Source organism: Cannabis sativa, chromosome 1, assembly GCF_029168945.1.
Source record: "Cannabis sativa cultivar Pink pepper isolate KNU-18-1 chromosome 1, ASM2916894v1, whole genome shotgun sequence".
In the NCBI taxonomy this organism is placed as follows: Eukaryota; Viridiplantae; Streptophyta; class Magnoliopsida; order Rosales; family Cannabaceae; genus Cannabis; species Cannabis sativa.
Genome location: NC_083601.1, coordinates 27,404,676 through 27,425,424, shown reverse-complemented (window position 1 = coordinate 27,425,424; position 20,749 = coordinate 27,404,676). Strand labels below are relative to the sequence as shown.

The window sequence follows — 20,749 nt, the reverse complement described above, 5'->3', positions numbered from 1 at the left end:
TAATTTAAAAAGAGATTATTAATATTTAAAAGATGGTTTATTTAAAAGATTGTTTAATTTTTTGGTTTAATTATTGGGTTTATTTTTTAACGGGAGATCAAACCTAATCGTTAAATTTAACAGAATATTATTTTATTTTTAAGCATATTCTGTTAAACCAAGAAATGCCGTTAGATAGGCACTTTTAATATATACTAGGTGATCGTTACGTGCCAAGTCACGTACTGTTGGTTTTATTTAATATTTTATTTTAATTAATAATTAAAATAGTATAATTATTTGAACGATTTGTTTTAAAAAAATAAAATATGTGTCAGTATATTTAGTAAGTAAAACATAATTGTGTTATAATAATGTATGTTATTAATAGTAAAATGTACATTAATCTTCTAATTGAAAAAAGTTCTATTATCTCATTAGCTACACGACTATATATTTATAGACTTTCACATTCTTTGCAAATTACTAATAAGCACCAATAATATTTTCATATTCTAATATTTTTCAACCTTCTCCTCTTGGTGGTAAAATTAAAAATAAAACTAAAAAATAATCAAGGTAAATATCTATATTTTTCTTTTTTTAAAAAAAAAAAATTATTAATATTCTCCAAGATAAGTTTGTTAGAGAGATATGTGGCTAAGATGATTTTTTTTAATTTAAAAAGAGATTATTAATATTTAAAAGATTGTTTAATTTTTTGGTTTAATTATTGGGTTTATTTGTTAACGGGAGATCAAAGCTAATCGTTAAATTAAACAGAATATTCTTTTATTATTAAGTATATTCTATTAAACCAAGAAATGCCGTTACATAGGCACTTTTAATATATAAAGATATATAAAGATATTGCTTTATTAATTTCTTTCCTCTTTATTATGCCCTTTTTAAGATTGTATTGTTATTTAGTCCTTACAATTAGTTAATGATATTATTAAAATTTATTATATTAAATTATATGTTACTCGATAGTTAATTGTACTATACACTACTACGGTTTCCTTTTAGCATTTTCTTTTAATAACTTTTTTTGTTGTTTTTTTTAATTATGAAGTATGCATCAGAGCATGCTCTCTCAAATAAATACTAATAATAAAAATTGGATTTTTTTTTTAAAAAAAAAAACATAATTATTTAATAAAGAAAGATGAATGAAACATGCGGTATCAACCATTTTCTTCGGTATTCGATAGTGTGTTCACACCAATATATACTATACACATACTAGTTATTAGTTAGGCAACAAAATAAATTATATATATAAATTAATAAAGATGTTTGTAATTGTATATATAGCAAACCCTACTTCTCATCTTCGATCTTCTCTAGTACTCTTCTCTTTCTTTTTACATATTTCTCTCTCCAACTTCACTACAACTGTCTAGATCAAAAATTCCATGCATCTAGCCTTCCCAATAATAAGGTATACAATATTATTAGCTCATGTACATGATCACTATATACTATAAGTAACATATATATAAATATATATATATTAATTATTAATCAGCGAAAGTGGCTGATCGAAGAGGGAATTATCATGGTGGGAAGAGGCCCTTTCCTTCCGATGGTCAATCGGAAGATCAGAAAGAGGAGCAAGAACCCATCTTCCCAATTTACTCAGCTCGTTCCCAGCAAGACATGTCGGCCATGGTTGAAGCCCTTGCTCAAGTAATTGGGAGCAATCAAATTAACATCAATAATAATCATGGAAACCCTTCCTTTATCACAACCACACTACATAATAATCAACCCCAATTATCTCATGATCATCATAATAATCAAGGTAATATAAAAGTCTACTGTCAATAATATTATAATTATTATTAAAATTTTAACATATATATGTGAAGCTAATTAAGCTAGTATATTTATATTTATAGATAGATATATATTTACTAGTATACATGATAATCTCTACAAGCAATTAATCTAGCTCTAAACATTTTTATATATTATTTTCTTGATTTTTTGTGCATCTTTTCTAGATCTACATATATAGTTGATATATATCTTGTTTTCCGGCTTTTTATTGCATTATAGAATAAGTACTTTTGCCTTTCTTTTATTCTTTTTTTTTTATGTATGGCATGGATATGTTTTACAAACTTGTAAGCTTGTAAGGAAAGAAATATTTTAGAAAGTTACATGTTCATATTTTCTATAAATATATATAACTAAAAAAATCCCAATAAAAAGCTAATATTATTAGTTCTACATGATTTATCTAATTAGTATCTCAATTCATTTATATTAATTAATTAATAATTACAATTATAGATTAATTTTCCAACTATATCATTTTAGTTTAAATGTTGTATACTTATTTATATTGTTTGAAAAGATTTGAACTTTTTTCTAGAATGCAAGATTTTATACATATATGCATAATGCGTAGTACTTTATTAATAATAATTTCTTCATGATGGATCATATATATATATATATATATATAATGATAATATGCATGCTAAATGATGAGCAAGAGCTATATATATATTGTAGAATACACGGTTATAACTTTTTGTCTTCTTTTTTTTCTCCCTAATTATTAGTGGGAAATCAAGGTTAGAACATATAGGATATATGTATGTACGTAGTTATCATTATTTTATATTAGCCGACCAAAATAATAATACATATTTCAATATAGTGTGCGTACTTAAAGGTACTCTTTAATTATACAATGAATTTTTTCAAAATTAGTTTTGAGTTCAAACTATACAATATATACAGCACATGATAATTAATATTGGTTGGAACACGTATTCATCACATGTGTGTGAAGGGAACAACAATGTTGAGAGGAGAAGACACTACAGAGGGGTGAGACAAAGGCCATGGGGAAAATGGGCAGCCGAGATTCGGGATCCGAAGAAAGCGGCTAGGGTTTGGCTTGGGACATTTGACACGGCGGAGGCAGCCGCCCTTGCTTACGACGAGGCCGCTCTCCGCTTCAAAGGAAGCAAAGCTAAGCTTAACTTCCCAGAAAGAGTTCAAGTTGGAGGAGTAGCAACAACATCTAGTACTAGTCCTAATAATAATATTATTACTAATCATTATCAATTAGGTACTACTTATAATAATAACCTTAGTAATACTACTACTACTAATCAAGATTATGATCATCAGTCTTATACTACTACTGCTCCTCTTCCATATAATTATAATAATAATAATAATAATGTTATACTTTCTCATGATCAACAATATGGGCAGTTTAGTGGGTTTAATAGTAGTAGTTTCTATGGATCATCATCAGCTGGAGTTGTTCCTCATGATCATCAATATTCATCTCAACAACAAGAACATAATAATAATGAGCTTTTGAGATTGACCATGCAATTTGGATCTTCTAATTCATCATCCACTATGTCAGATCCTTTCAACAGTACTAGTACTAGAAGCAGAGACTTTGATGACTCATCCACTGATCATCAGTACTGGAAATGATGGTTTTATATATATCTATACATATATACATACGAAATTATATGTATCCTGGTCAATTATAAGAAGGGTCCGGGAAGAAACTACATCTCAAATATCTTTAATTATCTGTGATTGGATAGTACGTTTGGCTTTGTTTGTGTGTTTTTTAATTGGACAATTTGTATCTTATATATGTTGTGTATGATCATTTACCGTATCAAGGTGGAAGCCTTTGTTTTTGCATTTATTGTTTGAATTGTGTGTGTCAATTAAAACTTCAAGCTAGAAAGTTATTAATATATATATGCATGTGCAAAAGTTTGTTGCCCTATCTACTTTTTTATATGAATAATAAAGAAATACTTTTATTGGGATTTAAACTATTGATCTATTATAGCTTAACATTAATACACTAAAATTAATATTATTATATTTATAAATATTATTTTTATTATAAATATATGTCATAAGTATATATTTTGGAGCATTGATATTAGACACCAGTAAGTTTTAGTACTTTTGCGACATGTTGCGTTGCTATTAGCTAGCGATACTCCCTAAAAACTATTATATTAAATTATATGGGACCCGATATTTAGTTTGACCAATAACGATATTGACACATAGGAAGGTGCTAGACACCACTGGTGCCGTTTAGTATTTCTCGGGGAAGTGACTATCACCTCGCCGACTACAAAAGTGAAGATTAATATATTAAGAATAATAACTGATGTAAGATATATTATACATTTTCATATTGATCTGATCATGTATATATTTATATGGTATAATACATATTATGTGTCTCCATATTTTCATATATAGTACTATAATATTTATATATATACACTCATATATTTAATCAGATTATCATTTACGGTTTTGTAATCACATATATATACATAAAATCTATCAAGAATTTTACAGCAGTTTCAAAACTTAATATTGCACATATATATATATATAATATATATTACCAAGCAAAATATATCATATGGGTCATAATAAATAAAAATTTAAAATATTCATAAGTACATTAATATTATTTCATCTGAAATCAGAAATATATACATGAAATTTACCCTTTCAGTTATGTGCAAATGATATACATAATTATAATCATTTCAACTAAGAGCATAATAAGAATGTATGTATATACATACCATTTATATATCCCATATATATTAAGAAGGCAGTAGTAGAATTTGTATACGATATATTCATATATCTTTCTAAATTCTAAGAGAATTATAAGAGAGAGAGAGAGAGAAAGAAGAAAGAAGAAAAGGGAAGAAGCAATTAGAAGCTAATAAAGAAAAGAAATGAATGAGAATGAACAAATACCTCGAAATTAAATTATGTATATATGTACTGAGATCTGACCATTAATTATGCACAGTACAAATTTCCTTATAATTAAGAATATGTATATATATTATGTATTGAGTGTGTGTGCGAATGCTCTGGTGAATGAGCAAAGCAATATATATGTAATTAGCTAATAATATATACAACTAGCTAGCTAGCTGGGTAGATACGTTTCTTACGTCTCTTAATTAGGACATGTTTAAAGATCGAGAGAGTTAAAAAAAAAAATAAAAAAGTCAATTGAAGTTAACCGGCAAATATAACCATATAGATTTAGATTAATTATTGAACATATTGGATATAATTATCATTAAAAACACATTAATTAGACATAATTTAAATAATAATTTTTAGATAGATCGTCCATATTCAGTGAATAATATATATTGAGAGATTTTTATATAAATATTAACGCGTATATATGGTCATTGAAATCGGCGGCCGGAGAGAGCTAGAATGATGACAAATTACAAGTTATTAGAGGGATATATATATATCCGATCATAGTTATAAAACCAAGTTATACTTACATGAGATACACATATAGATATAAATGTATTAATAATTGTTGTTTAATTTGAATGGAATCAGTACGTACGTGGGTTTGACGCGTAAAGTTATAAATTTGTGTGTGCCGAAATTTTCTTTTTTTCTTCTTCTTGATTATATTACTCAGTGCTACTATATATGTTTTCCTTTGACCGGTCTCATCATCCATCCATCGGTTAATTCCTTCACTCAAATTAATGTTGTTATTACAAACACACTCATCGTTTCATCAATTTCCCATGTGATATAACTACAACGTGATGCCTAACACCACTCACAATAGTTTTTCAAAAATATACAAACTTTAAAAAAAATTAAAACAACTTTATAACAAATATTTTAAATTCTAAAAATATTTTATTAATTGTTTTAGATTTTAAAAATTATTTTTATATAGGGATATATGTGTATACACTACAAAAATTATTATTTTTAGTAACAATCTTTTAGTTACAACATAATTTTGTTTTGAGTAAATGTAACTTTTAATCATAATAAAAAATTATTTGTAACTAAAACATATTATTTAGATACAACTTGTCACTAATTTAGTTTTGTTCATAACAATATATTTTGACTAAAAATTAATTTAGTAACAACAAATTGTAACTTTTGTGACTAATTAATAACTTTAGCCATAAATCTTTTAGTCACAACATAAGAATGCTGATTTATAATTAGTTACAAATTTTTTACTTTTAGTCATAATTTGTTGTGACTAAAAATTAAAAAAAAATGTAATGATATATTATTATTATTTATTTAAAATGGATAATAATATAATAAAATTTTTAAAAATAAGGTTTTTATTTTAAAAAATTTAATGTATGATATGATGTAAAAGTGAATTGTAAAATAGAGAAAGTAGAGTTAACAGATAAGGTACATAAGTTATTGAGAGTACTAATAGTAAATTTTAAAGAAGCTTTAAAATAGAGAGATTTAGAGCATGTGTATTTTTATTTTAGTTCTTTAAATATTTTAAAATAACTCAATAATGTGAGCTCTCTTAGTAATTTATAATATTTATTAATAAAAATTAATAAACTTTTGATATATTTTTAACACAATAAATTTTTGATATTTAATTATATTATTAATAATATTTACATTAAAAATTAAAATATATATATGCACTATCATATTATTAGTATGGGTAAATATTATTTTCAACCCTGCGTTTTGCAAAATTATTAATTGGACCTTCTGTCTTGTTAAATGATAAAATAGACCCAGTATTTTCTAAAATGATAAAAATAGGACACTGAGCTCAATTTTCAACAATTTTATTTTTTAATAAAACTAACTTTAAGACAATTTCTAACACGAACAAATACAGAAAATAGAACTAATTTTGTCATAGCAGCTCTAGATTATATTATTATTAAGTTTTATTTTGACACAAAATCAGTTCAGGGTTCTATTTGTACAATTTTAGAAAATATAAGGTTCATATTGTCATTTAACAAAACAGAGGGTCCAATTGATAACTTTTACAAAACACAAAGTCCAAAATAGTATTTACCATATTAGTATTAAAGACTAGTATATTGTTATTAGATACCATTTTATTATTATATTAAATAATGTTGGATCTAATACAGTACAATATCTCTATATGAATATTTTAGTTAAAACTAACTTTTTTAATATGTTATAATTTTTTTAAGCTCCGTATTAATTGAAAGTATATATTTATATAAGAATAATTATATTTTAATAAGATATATACATATAATTTATAAATTTATTTATATAAAATGAATAATTTTATGTTCTAAATAAATGTATAAATATTATATTTACTCTATTATGTTATAACATGCCTTAAAAATTATTTTATTGTTATTATATTAGTATTTTGACTTTTTTTAATGTAATTTTATTTAGTTATAATTTTTTAATTAGTATATAATTTACTTTATTTTAAGTATATTCTTAAATAAAGTTTGACTGTATATATAACTTTTTCAAATACTGTTAATCAAAAAATTCTTCATCTTCCTCATTAATTATAGTTTACCAGTAGTCTATACTTTATGTAAAGTACTTTATATTGATTGCTTGAGATGGAAACATTCCAATGTTTTAATTTTTAATATATACATATATAAATAATATATAATATAGGGTGATTCTACAATGCACCCCTTTAAAAGGGATGTACTGATGCACCCTTAACTTGTTTCGGCATTCAGAAGAATTTTTTAGTCTAATTTTTTTTCATATTCATGTACGTTATAACTATTTAAGATATCCTACAAAATTTTGAAAAAATCGGAATAATTTACAATATAGAAAACAATGTTCAAACAGTCTATTTTACACGCGTATAAAATAAAATAGTCACGCGTGCAACACACTATTTGAACATAGTTTTCGGCGTGTTAAACTTTTCCAAATTTCTTAAAATTTTGTAGGATTTCTTAAATAACTATAACGTACATGACCATGAGAAAAAAATTGACTAAAAAATTATTTCGGATGCTAAAACAGATAGGGGTGCATCAATATATCCATTTAAAGGAGATGTATTGTAGAATTTTCCTATAATATATAGGACCAGAATTTAGTACTCTTCAGAACGGATACCAGAATTATCATTTATATACCTTTTACAATTGTGTGATATGTATATAGAAGACTTCTTAAATTAGCTATAAATATTAATTGTATTATTTATTGATGGGTACTAAATAAATTTAACTATAAATATTAATTTTAAAAATATTTAGTGATTAAATTTTAATTCGATGGTGAATAAAAAAAGATAAATTTAAATTTCTACGCTTAAATTAGCTACTTAATTAAAAAAAAAATTATCAAAAAATACATCTTTTTACACTATATCAAAAATAAATTTATATAAAAAATATTTAAATAAAACTCAATATTATTTTATTATTTTTTTTTTGCCGAATTTTTTTTAATATTTTTTTTTTCTGCAGATGGATTAACCTCAACATATAATGAAAAAATATGAAATTTTTCTAATTAAATAAAAAAATTAACCATAAAAACTCAAATTCTTCTAATATTAACCGCACCCATATATATATAAATATAAATTGATTCTTTATACAAATTAATAAGAAACGTTGATTTGGGTCAATACACAAAAAGTTATTTGGACTTATACTAGAACAAAAGATATGTATTTTAAAATCTGTTGCATGAATCCTTTTTGACTATATATATACGTACGAGCTATATATATAATTAATGTTTTTTATTTAACTATATAATTCATGTTGATCAGTGAAGTACAATATTTATTCTAATATATTGTTTTGTGTCTGTATGTATACACTTATACTATAATTAGGAATTTTGCTATTTAAACTTTTTAAATTATGCTTTTTTAATTTTTTTAAGAATTATTAAGATTATTAAATTTCAAAATTTTTATCTAATTTAATTTTATTAACATATCTCATACCCCTAAACTTTATGTATATGCATATATTATTGTGGACATTATTCTATATAAAATAAATAATACTCTATTTATCATCAATTAATTTTAACATAAAACTCTATAATTTTGGACGCAAATTAAACAAAAATATTCACATGATATAGATTATAAAAAAAAACACCAAAAAAGTAACTAATGTGAATGGGATGCCACCTAACTCAATGAATTTAGATTTACCTATCTACTAATTAGTAACTCTGTGAATTTCATTCTAATTCGATGGTTAATTGCATTTTAAAAAAATTAATTGATGATAATTATAATTACACACCTAGCTACTTAAGAAACTAGGTACTAGTTTACCAGTTTTTAACATGTACTCGAGACTTTGAATTAAAGTTAACATAAGACTTTCTATTCGAAAAAAAAAAAGGTTAACATAAGACTTAAAATATTAAAATCTAATTTTTTTTTTTGATAAGTAAAGTAAAATCTAATTAATCTCCCAAAAAAACACCTATAAAAGAACATAAATCCTTCTAAAGCACAGAAATTAATTAATAGAATGGAGCTACTCAATTTCACATGCATTTGGTCAAATATGAACAGCTGAAACGCGGAATTGTTCCACATTGATTTAATTCTGACATTGTCGCAATGGATAATGATGGTTGGCAATATATATATATCATTGTAAGTTGAATTCAACACATTTACTAAAAATGCCATATTTGTGGCTTTAAACTAGAAAATTCATTTGGCATAGAACGACTTTCTGTTTCTGTTCCTTTTTGCAAAAATAATAATAATAATAAGTGAATGACACGTGGCTTAAACAACAGTTTCAAAAATGACGTGTGGCTGCCGAAGGAGTCCTTGAATGATCTCCTAATTTCTACAAGGTGCAGACGATGCCTCGGCTCTGTTTTGACTCGATCACAGAAATTCTCTATTTTTATTATAAACTGATTAAGAGTAAATATTTACACTTTGAGTTTTGTAAAAGTTATTAATTGAATTTTATATTTTTTAATTTAAAATGATAAAAATAAAACTCTAAACTTAATTTTTGATAATTTTTTTTAATATAAGACCATTCTTAATACGATCAAATACAGAAAATGTAAATAGTTTTGTAATAACACTATTAGATCAAATTATTATAAAATTTTATTTTGATAAAAAATCAGTTCAGTGTTCTATTTATACTATTTTAGAAAATACATGTAAATTTTATCATTTAACAAAACAAATAATTCAAATTAGTAATTTTTGCAAAACACAAAATCCAAAATAATATTTAACTACTAATCAAATTAAAATGAAAAATTAATATACTTTAAATATCGAATCAAGATAACTAAAGACATAAATAAAGCAACTAGTACACCTTAAAAATATCCAAACCTTCAATACACCTAACTACTTGAATTGATTTTTTCGTGGTAAATGATACTTAAACTGTTAACCATTACATTTTCTTACATTAATTTGTAGGTACTCATCGTTATTGGTTAAGTGTAGAGATGGAAATTTATACCGCGGGGATGGGTAATCGCGGGGACCCGCCCCTAATGGAGTGGGGATTCCCCATCTTAGTGGTTAATGGGGCGGTGGTGGGGGACAATTTCAATACCCGAAGCGGGGATGGGGCGGGGGCGGGGATAATACTATCCGCACCATATCCGACCCCGATATAAATATATATATATATAATTTTTTTGGTTTTTTTTTCAAACTTTGACACATATTTAGTTTTTATTTTCTATTAGGTTATGCTTTTTTTAAGTAGGTTTATTTTTTATCTTCTATGAATTATGAATGCATAATAAATATTTGTGAGAATATTAGTTTAACTTATTTTTTTCAATTATTTTAAATTAATTTGTTTTTTCATTTTACCTTAATGGATACCCGATGGGTTCCCCATAACCGATGGGTATTCCCCTACCCCGAATCCGTTGGTTATTAGACGGGGATGGGGCGGGGATGGGGGCAGGGCCGGCCAGAGGGTGGGGCGGCCGGGGCATACGCCCCAGGCCCCACTATTTTGGAGGCCCCCGAAAAATTAAATTGATATATATACACACAAAAGAGTATATATATCTTTTAGTTCAACAAATATCTAGAGAAAGCTGTAGCACAAGTGGGAAGCAAGGAAGCTGAATTTTGTAGAGATTGTTGAGGTCCAAGGTTCGATTCATTGTTGAGACCAATTTTGGTTATTTTAAATTTTTTTGTGTTTTACATAATACATCCATATAAGAACAAATACATAGTGAAGAATTAGTTTAAATTTGTAAGGTTTATTTTATTTATTTATTTCTTTAAAATAAGAATATAATATTTTGGACCAAATATTATATTTTGTATATTTTTTGTGAAATTACTTTAATATATAATGTACAATAGTATTTTAAGGTACATACTGGTACAAAAATTAGAGAAAATATTAAAGGGAAATTACTCCATATACTATTTTTTTTATTTTTTTTTTCAAATTTACGATTTGGGTTTCTAAAGTGGTTGCAGCGCTAGTTGCAATAAGAGTTTCTATGTAGAATTTCGAAAAATGCAAAAAAAAAAAAAAAAAAAACTATTTTAAAGTGTAAAAATGAAAGAGCCCCAATATTATATTTAGTATATTTTTTTTATGAAATTACTCTAATATATAAAGTACAGTAGCATTTCAAGATACAAACTAGTAACAAAAAATTAAAATAATTTTTGATATACTATTTTTTTTTATTATATTTTTAACAAAAGTACCAAAATATATAGTACTCCAATAGAGATGTTATTAATAATTAAATATTACATTATCGAGTTAATTTACGTGGCAAGAAAAATTATTTGTTATATGGAGATAAAATAGTTAAAATCGATATTGTGTCAAAATTTAAATAATATTTATTTTAAATTTTTGTGAAAAAAAAAAAAAAAGCCTCATTTCAAAATTCGCCCTAGGCCTCTCAACACCTTGAGACGGCCCTGGATGGGGGTATAAATAGATAACGGGGATGGGGGCGGGGATTGCATTCCCCGTACATTAACCGACCAATTTCCATCTCTAGTTAAGTGTTATATCGATCGATCAAAAGACTATGAGTCACTTAAAAATATTTTGATAATTATAATTTGTAACTAAAAGTAATCTTTTGAATTAAGAATAATTTTCAATATTCACGAGAAAATTAAACTTTACTAAAAAAATTAGTTTTGATAATTACTAATTTTGTAGTAAAACTGTAAAAGACAACAGAGAGGAATGATAAATCCCCAATCTAGAATTCAAACTATTAGAATCACAAAAGTTTCATTCCTTTCCCTTACACTTATAAACTAAAGACACTTTTCGTATCACATTCTAGAATGAAAATGCAATTATAAATTGACCAAATATTTATTGTGCGCAATACAAAATATATGAACATTTAATTCAAAAAATACATGGATACACACAATAAAGAGATAAAAGTTGTAGAAGTGGTGACATTGTTGGTGTTCCATATTTGTTTTATGAAAGTGACATAAGAATATAATGGGCCGGTTAACTGGGCATGGCCCAATGGTTAGATGAAATTTGACTTTGAGAGGGGGTCGGCCCGCCAAGTTTGGGTCTTTCAAACTTTTCGGCCGTCTAATTTGTGCTTTGTTCTTTTCCTTTTTTGTCTTTTCAAGTTTTCTTTCACTTCTACGTAAACATTGTCTATAATTAAGTATAAATGATTTCTTCTAGAACTAGTAACCGAAAAACGAACATATTAAAATAAACTTCCAAGAGAATTTTGTCTTACTTTTACCCAATTTTTTTGGTTTGTGTCGTTGCTTTATCAATATCTTTTTTCATGATTATTTTACTGAAAAAATTAGTTTAAACTTTAAAAGTTGATGACTCAAAAAGTAAAATGGTGTTTTGTTCAATGTAATGAAATATTAAGGTAATAGATTAATAGTGTGTTCGTAGAAATATTTTCACTTTAATTTTTTTTTTTTTTCTTATAAAATGAGAAGTATAAGGGCTATTTTGTTGGCTAAATATCATTTTGGATCCTGTGTTTTGTAAAAGCTATTAATTGAACTTTTTATTTTGTTAAATGGCAAAATAGACCTTGTATCTTTCAAAATGGTACAAATAGGACCTTGAACTGATTTTTTTTTAAGATAAAATTTAATAATAATCGGATTTAAAGGTATTATGACAAAACTGTTTATATTTTATGTATCTATTCGTGTTAGGAATTGTCTTCAAGTTAGTTTTATGAAAATAATTCATTTAATAAACAAAATGGAGTCAATCTAAAAATATTTTTCTACCTTAATAAGTAGAGCTATAGAAAACAAACTCGGTAACTTTTTGAGTGTTAAAAAATTGTAAATGGTTATAAATTCAGAGTAAGTAACTTGTGTGTGGCAGCTGGTTAAAGAAGCCAAAATTGAAGTTTATGATTAGAAAGTAGAAGCACCGCTAGAACTTTCCTTTGTTTGAAGTAATAGTATAATAACTAATATCTTTTATTACATATTAATAATTAATTCAAGATGAACTTTCCAAAGTATTTTTGAAACATCGTGGGATATATAAATGCAATACTTTTGTATAATAGCATGTAGCATGTTGTCTTTATTAGTATTTTTTAAATTTTAAAATGAAAATTAAAATTATAAAATATAGATTAAGAAATTATAACTAATGTTATAAACTGGTAAATGTTGTGTTGGAGGCTAGGACTTTTGCTGTAGAGAGAGAAATTTGTTAGATTAAATTTTGGTAGGATTATTTAGCTAAAATTAATCAATTATAGTTAACGTTTTCTAATCAGAATATTCTGTCAAATATTAGAATATTCTGTTAACATTTTGACAGAAAAATAAATAATAACATTAAACCAAGAATTCTGTTACATAGCCACATTTTATATAAAAAAAAAATATTTTTAAAAAAAGTCACAAAATAATTTCTCATAAACAAAGAATTCGCCACATTTTACCAAAAAAAATAAATAGAAAAATTCTTTAGCAAAATATATATAATATATAAATAGTAGTAAATTATTATTTAGAATAAAATCAAACTAAATAATATAAGTATATTTAGAAAAGCCAATCGTAAATGTACAACAGCAAAAACTCAATCGTATTTTTTTTTTTGGATTTAATGGGATTTATTTTATTTATTTTATTATTATATAAATAAAAAGTAACCATGAATTTCTCATAAACTATTTTATTTTTATTAATAAACCATTTTATTTTTAATATAAATAAAAAGTCACCCATGAATTTCTTAGAAAAATTCTTTAGCAAAATATATGTAATATATAAATAGTAGTAAATTCTTATTTAGAATAAAATCCAACTAAATAACATAAGTATATTTAGAAAAGCCAATCGTAAATGTACAACAGCAAAAACTCAATCGTATTTTTTTTTTATTTAATGAGATTTATTTTATTTATTTTATTATATATAAATAAAAAGTGACCATGAATTTCTCATAAACTATTTTATTTTTATTAATAAACCATTTTATTTTTAATATAAATAAAAAGTCACCCATAAATTTCTTGTAAACCTAAAATTCTGTTATATAGACATACTTCATATAGAATAGATACTTGAGTTGTTGGGCTTTGAACCCATAATATTATTTTACTCATGTTATCATTTTAATAAAACATATAATAATTTCATGTATATTTTTCTGTATACTGGTGTCTTTAATAAATGAAAACAAGATAAATTAATTCATTTCAAAAACAAAAAAACAAGACAGATTAATTAAAACGATATTTCATGAGTGTGTTCTACAATTATTATCTAGGTATATTTTTATTTTTTAATATTTTAATTAAAAAGTATTTTTAAAAATAAATACTAAAACTGTATTTATTCTTTTACTATTTGAAATAAGAATAAAAATTTGAGAAAAAGAATTGAGAACAAAAATAAATTACTTTCAAAATTTATTTAAACACTTTTTTTCTAACTGTAATCTATTTTGTAACATCAAACCCTAATTCTAGTTCCTAGCCTAAACTCAAATCGGGACACAAATCCCAACCTCACCTCCCTACTCGACTCGGCTCTAGCTCACACTCTCCTTACTTAAATTAAAAACAAACGGAAAATTTTGAAGAGCTTTTTTTTTAAAAAAAAAAATAATAAAAAAAATTGTATTTTTCATTTATTTAGTTTAAACAATTTAAATAAAATTAAGAAACGAATTGATTAATAATTATCGTATACATTTTAATTTAATATTTTATTTTCTCAACATATAAAAATGAAAAATATTAAAAGACACAATAGTATCTAGTGTTAGAATTTGAAATAAGCTAAATAAGGTACTATCTCAAAACTAATTAGCAATGGGAGGACTAACTCATTCTCTGATATATTCTATTATCTTTCCACACATTAGCGATGTGAGACTCTTTAACATCTAGTATAATCTTATGTGTCAATATCACTATTGATCTAATTAAGTATCGAGTCTAAATAGTTTAATATAATAACTTTTAAGGAGTGTCGATAGTAAATTGTAAAACGATAGAAGGTGTTAGGCACCACTAATACCCAATAGCAATAATCTATAAAAATAAGACATGGATTTAAGTCCATCACAAGTAGCATAAGTATTATTCAATATCACTCATTGTAGGTACATCAGTAATCAGTGACGGATCTAAAAAAAAATTTTGTGGGGGCTTTTTATTATTAAAAAATATTTATACATATATTATAATCATTTTTATTAGATTTATTTAATTTTTTGGGGGCTTTTCTACTATTTTAGTCCATAATTATCAAATTATAAAAAATAATTTAATTTTTTTAAAAGGTAATATTTTTATTAGTGGGGGCTCATTAACGCAAGTGGGTCCGTCCCTGTTAGTAATACATGTGTTATGTACTTAATACTATTTATAGGGCTCGTTTGGTACGTCGTACTGTATCGTATTGTATTGTATTGTATTGTATTAGTATTAGTATTATTTAATATAATACAATGTTTAGTATTGACTTGTATTAATTGATCGTGTAAAGTTATAATATATTTTCAATACACTCGACCCCAACACCAACTACAGGTCTGGGTTCGGGTCTCGGGTCCGAGTTTGGGTCGGGGTCGGGGTTCAGGTTTGGGTCGGGGTCCCGGGTCAGGGACCGAGTTTGGGTCGGAGTCCGGGCCCCGGATCTAGATCCCGGGTCCCATGTCTGGGTCAAGGTCCGAGTCTAAGTTCGGGTCTAGGTCCGAGTTTGGGTTCGGGTCCGGGTCTGGGTCCTGGGTCTGGGTTCGGGTCGGAGATTGGTGTTTACTCTAAATCCTTTATAAATTTATAATACAAGCTAATACGGACCATTTGTTATGTATTAAATAATACAACATACATTGTATTAAAAATTTTGATTGTATAATATTATTTATTATTTAATACAATACAATCCTTATACCGCGTACCAAACAACCCATAGACACTATACTTAGCATTTTACGTCTGATAAAAATTTATTTGGTATGAACATTTCTAATCTTTGTAATTGTAATTGATGTTTATTTATTCCCTATCAAATCAATGGTACTGGTATTATTGGTATTGGCTTTTTCTGTATAAAACTTCCTCATTGAAAAAGTAAAAAGGCCCAGCACAAATAAGATCTCCTTCCACCCCACCATGAAGGAAAGCAAATAGGCCCAATGAAAGGCGCCCCATTTTGATAGCATCAGGGCGGGCCTTTCATAGTTCTTAGTATTTTCCTTTTTTTGGTTACACAGAATGGATGAACTAATATAGTTTCATACTGAAAAGGTCAAAATTGTGTACATAGAATTTTTTTAATTTATTTGAGACATCTCGTTATTAAAAGAAAAACTAAAGATAAATGATATTAAAAAATGTACACATTATTTATTGAAAATTATTTAAAAGAAAAAACAATTTAGGATTTTTGTTAAATTTTTAAGTCAGTTAAAAATAATTCCCAAACTATCTACAGTACTGTAAAGTAGTCCTATTAGGTTTTGTTATAAGCAAGGTAAAATAATAAATATGTCATAATTTGTGGGTAAAAATAATATGCATTAATATTCAAAAAAAAAAAAAAAAACTTTTAATGCAATTTAATATCAAAGTTTTTTACTTATTTTAAATTGATAATTAATATAAAAAAAAAAAATCACTAATCACACATGTACTATCGATCAGCAATTAATTAATGGCAACTTTAGTTGGTACACAAAAAATTTCATGAAAAATTTCAATTCCTAGTTGAAAAAAAAAATAGTTAATTTTGGTAATGAGAGAATAAGATAGGAGTTGTTTAAATTAATTTTTTATGTGTAGTTTTTTTTCTTCAATAAATTGTGAATTAAAATGACACTTCATTTATTTAGAGTAAAATTGTTTCTCCAAGAAAGTGGAAAAGTTTCTCTAACAAAAGATACGAAGATAATTAATTTCTTTTCTTTCTTTCATTACTTTCTTAATAAATGAGGATTAAACAATTAGATTGTTGAGCGAACTTAATTAATTATGAACTCTAGCTACGATTTCGAATGTGACTATGAGAGAATGTAATATTATGAACATAAATATAGCACAGTACTACGTCTACATATAGTATATACATACAGGAGTACGTAATAGTACTTAGGATAGGACAAATAAATATGCATCGATCAAAATCAAGTCAAATGCCACATACCATCGATGAAATATCAAGTAAAACACACTAGAAAATAGACTTAAATTACAGTTTACAGCATCATATATAAATATATATATATTGATTAGAAGGGAAGGAGATGAGCAGCGGAGGCAGAGCATGCAGTGGCAGTAGACGGAGCAGAAGGAGTTGAGGCAGCAGTGGCGGTCGCGGCATTACGCTCGGCGTGGCAGAGCTGACGGAGCTTGGTTGGGACGTACCAAATGGAGAGACGCGGATGGGTGGTGAAAATTGAATCGATGTCCCATGCAGCCTGGCGAGCGGCTATGGCCACGAGTGGCTTGTAGCACGCCTGGCGCCACGCCCCGACGTTCTCGCCTCGCTCCTTGTACGCCCGCCTCAGCGAATTGGACCCCTCTTCGTCGAGGCAATGCAGGGCGTAACAATGCACGTAATGCCTCATTTTTGGCTTGTTAATGTGGCTCGCCCCAGCCTTTTTTGCAAACCTAAACACCTCGTTTGTCACCTGTACGTACGCACATTTCAATCCATATTATTTATTTATTTATTTATATATTACAATCGCAAATAGTATTTTACCTAGTATAAATTATTGAGATATGATAGAATTAATGAAAGAACGGTTATGTATTGCCAAACAAAACAAAGCACATGTTTCGAATGTACTATAGCGTGTTATGAGTGTGATATAGTTAAAAAGAAAAAACCTTATGACCACCCACATTGAGAATTGTGAGTTTGTGACAACACTAATCCAATGTGTCAAAAACCGACAAGTCAATCATAGAGATTCGTCGTATGATTAGGTGTTTATGCCAGTTGTCAAAAGCGGGTGTTTCCACGTGGAGTTATATATATACTTTTGATTTAAAAGAAAGAAAGAAAGATAAGGACACTGAAGTAGTCTTCACGAAAGTAGACCACTGCCCAATACAGTAATTCAGACCAGCATGGGCAGAAAGCAACATTAACTATTAAGTGGAACGTACAAACACATACCATTTATATTCGCTAATTAATTAATTCAATTTATTTTATGTTTTTTTTTTTGTTTATAATTTTCACACTCTTTGATTTATTTATCTGGTTAGACTTGAACCCAACTAGTCTTGTTGAGTTGTCAAGTTCTGTTTGGAACACCTGCTCAACTCAGAAATGGGTCCCTAACAAAACCCATCAGTCACCAAAATGACAGAAGACCCCAATTTCCATCTCCCTACTGAACTCCATCCAGGTGAAACTTTCATCGGAAAGCAGCAGCATATATATATATAATATCTATTTTAAAAAATATAATTAATTTTAGGGTAAATAAGACTGTTTAATAAAAGTTATTAATTGGAGTCAATAACTTTTATAAATTGACAAATTAAATTTTGTATTTGTTTAAAAAAATGGTTAAAAGATATTATTGATGATTAACACGGACATTATATAATTAATTTTAAAAAATAATTTTTAGATGATTCGAACATCGTAAATACTCACACTAGCAATACTCAATAACAATAATTTTTTTAAATCAAAAAATATTATAACAAAACTGACTAAGTTCATAAATACTATTTATACTATTTTAAAAAATATAAAATCCATTTTAATCATTAAACCAACAATTCAATCAATTATTTTTGGAAAATACAAACTAAAAAATGGTTAATATTATTATTTTAAATAAGCAAAAAAGAAATTACCTTGGTAGGGCATTTATCACCGCGCTCCTTGGCGATGCTCTGGACTTGAAACAAGAAATCACGACACTGCTCGTAGAGATGAAAGAGATAATCGAGACCGTTCTTCTTGCCACGTGCAACCTCCCCAGGCTCCGTCACGATAAATGGATGCTCACGCTGTCTCTCGCAGGTAATCCTGATCTGATCGGAACTACAACTATTACTTCGACCGCTCTCCTTTCCAAAAACGACATTATTATTATTGTCGTCGTCATCTTCGTCGTATTCGTCGTCATCCTCCTCCTGATCCGCAGCGTCGTTTATGTCGTTGACGAACTCGTGAATGTTGCTATCCACCGCCATCACTCTCCTTTGTGCCCCCTTTGAGCTCCGCCGTCTCTGCTTCTTATTATTCCTCCTCTCTACATGAGAAATCACTGCCTGGTTCTCCCATTTTCCCCCTCCTCCTCCTCCGCCACTCCCCACCATCTCTTTCTCTTGTTGCACTGGCTCCTCCGACAGTCCTGATATATATGATATTAGTTAGTTGAAGTTAGTTACATTAGCTATCTCTTTCTGTTATGAGTTAGTTAGCAGCTCATCTTCTTTACTCAAATATTCTGTTCATCATTATACTCTCAAATTTATATATTAATAAATAATTCAAAAAAATATTAAATAAAACAGTGAATTTCTTCTTATAAAATTGAGCGCCTAGCCTAAGCACATGGCTTCTGTTCATTGAAGTAACAGCAAGTAATAATAATTTATAAAAGATACATACGGAGGGAAATTAGTTATATATATATACCATCTTGGGAGAGAGCATCGATGACATTGGTGGGGGTATCAGCGGAGGAGCGGCGGCGAGATAACTCGTAGTCTTCTTCCAGACGGCGGCGCTCGGCTCTAACAGCGGCTTTGATTCCGTACCTTTCCCCAACGAGTAACTCCCAGCGAAAAATATGTTGGACACTGTTCATCATATCATCGAGCTCCTCGTCCCTCATATTAGCCAGTGTCCTAACTGTGAACCCTAGCTCTGCTATTTTAGCCACCGTGTAGTACCTGATTCCGTACGCGTGGAACAGCTCTTCCAAGCCACCAAGCTCCCTTACCGGCCTAGAAGCCGCCGCTGCGTAAGCCGCCGCCGCCGGCACCAACTGCGGTACCCCTACCGATGAAGGAGACACTGCTACCCCTCGTGGGTCCCACTTGAAAAAGCTCGCCGTGAAAGTATCAGGATCCATTCTCACTTGCTATTTTGAGCTGGTTCTCTTCTCTTCCTTCTTTTTTTCACTATTGGGAACGTTCTTGTATAAATATAAATAAAATTATTAAGTGTATAACGATATTTTTCAGGGTTACCGAAATTACCCCCTTAATTTTTTTGATTTTGGTTGTAATAAAAAGAACAATAAAAAACAAATAATTATTATTATAAAGTTCTGGAGACAGGGTTGTGCTGAAGCCTGAAAGCAGCTGCTGGTGATGTTGCTTTGACAGTGGTGGAAAGTACTCCAACTATAACAATAAAAACAAAACAATCTAATAATTGTGGGTCGGGTCGTGATTCGTGGGTCCCATTACCCAAGAGAGGTTTTAATGCCACGTCACC

The 20,749-nt window shown here is 27.6% G+C and overlaps 2 protein-coding genes across 2 annotated transcripts; one reads left to right on the top strand and one right to left on the bottom strand.

The window, feature by feature from the left end:
• The first annotated feature begins 1,641 nt into the window (after positions 1–1,641).
• Positions 1,642–3,679, top strand: LOC133032725 (ethylene-responsive transcription factor ERF113). The gene is made up of 2 exons (XM_061106954.1): positions 1,642–1,786; positions 2,789–3,679. The coding sequence occupies exons 1-2, from the start codon at positions 1,642–1,644 to the stop codon at positions 3,451–3,453; spliced, it is 810 nt and encodes a 269-aa protein (XP_060962937.1). The 3' UTR covers positions 3,454–3,679.
• A 13,717-nt stretch (positions 3,680–17,396) lies between these two features.
• Positions 17,397–20,554, bottom strand: LOC115695615 (floricaula/leafy homolog). Its single transcript, XM_061106952.1, has 3 exons — positions 19,943–20,554; positions 19,153–19,655; positions 17,397–17,963 (listed from the first exon to the last, which is right to left on the bottom strand). Exons 1-3 carry the CDS (start codon positions 20,379–20,381, stop codon positions 17,562–17,564), a joined length of 1,344 nt encoding a protein of 447 aa, XP_060962935.1. The 5' UTR covers positions 20,382–20,554; the 3' UTR covers positions 17,397–17,561.
• Positions 20,555–20,749: the final 195 nt, after the last annotated feature.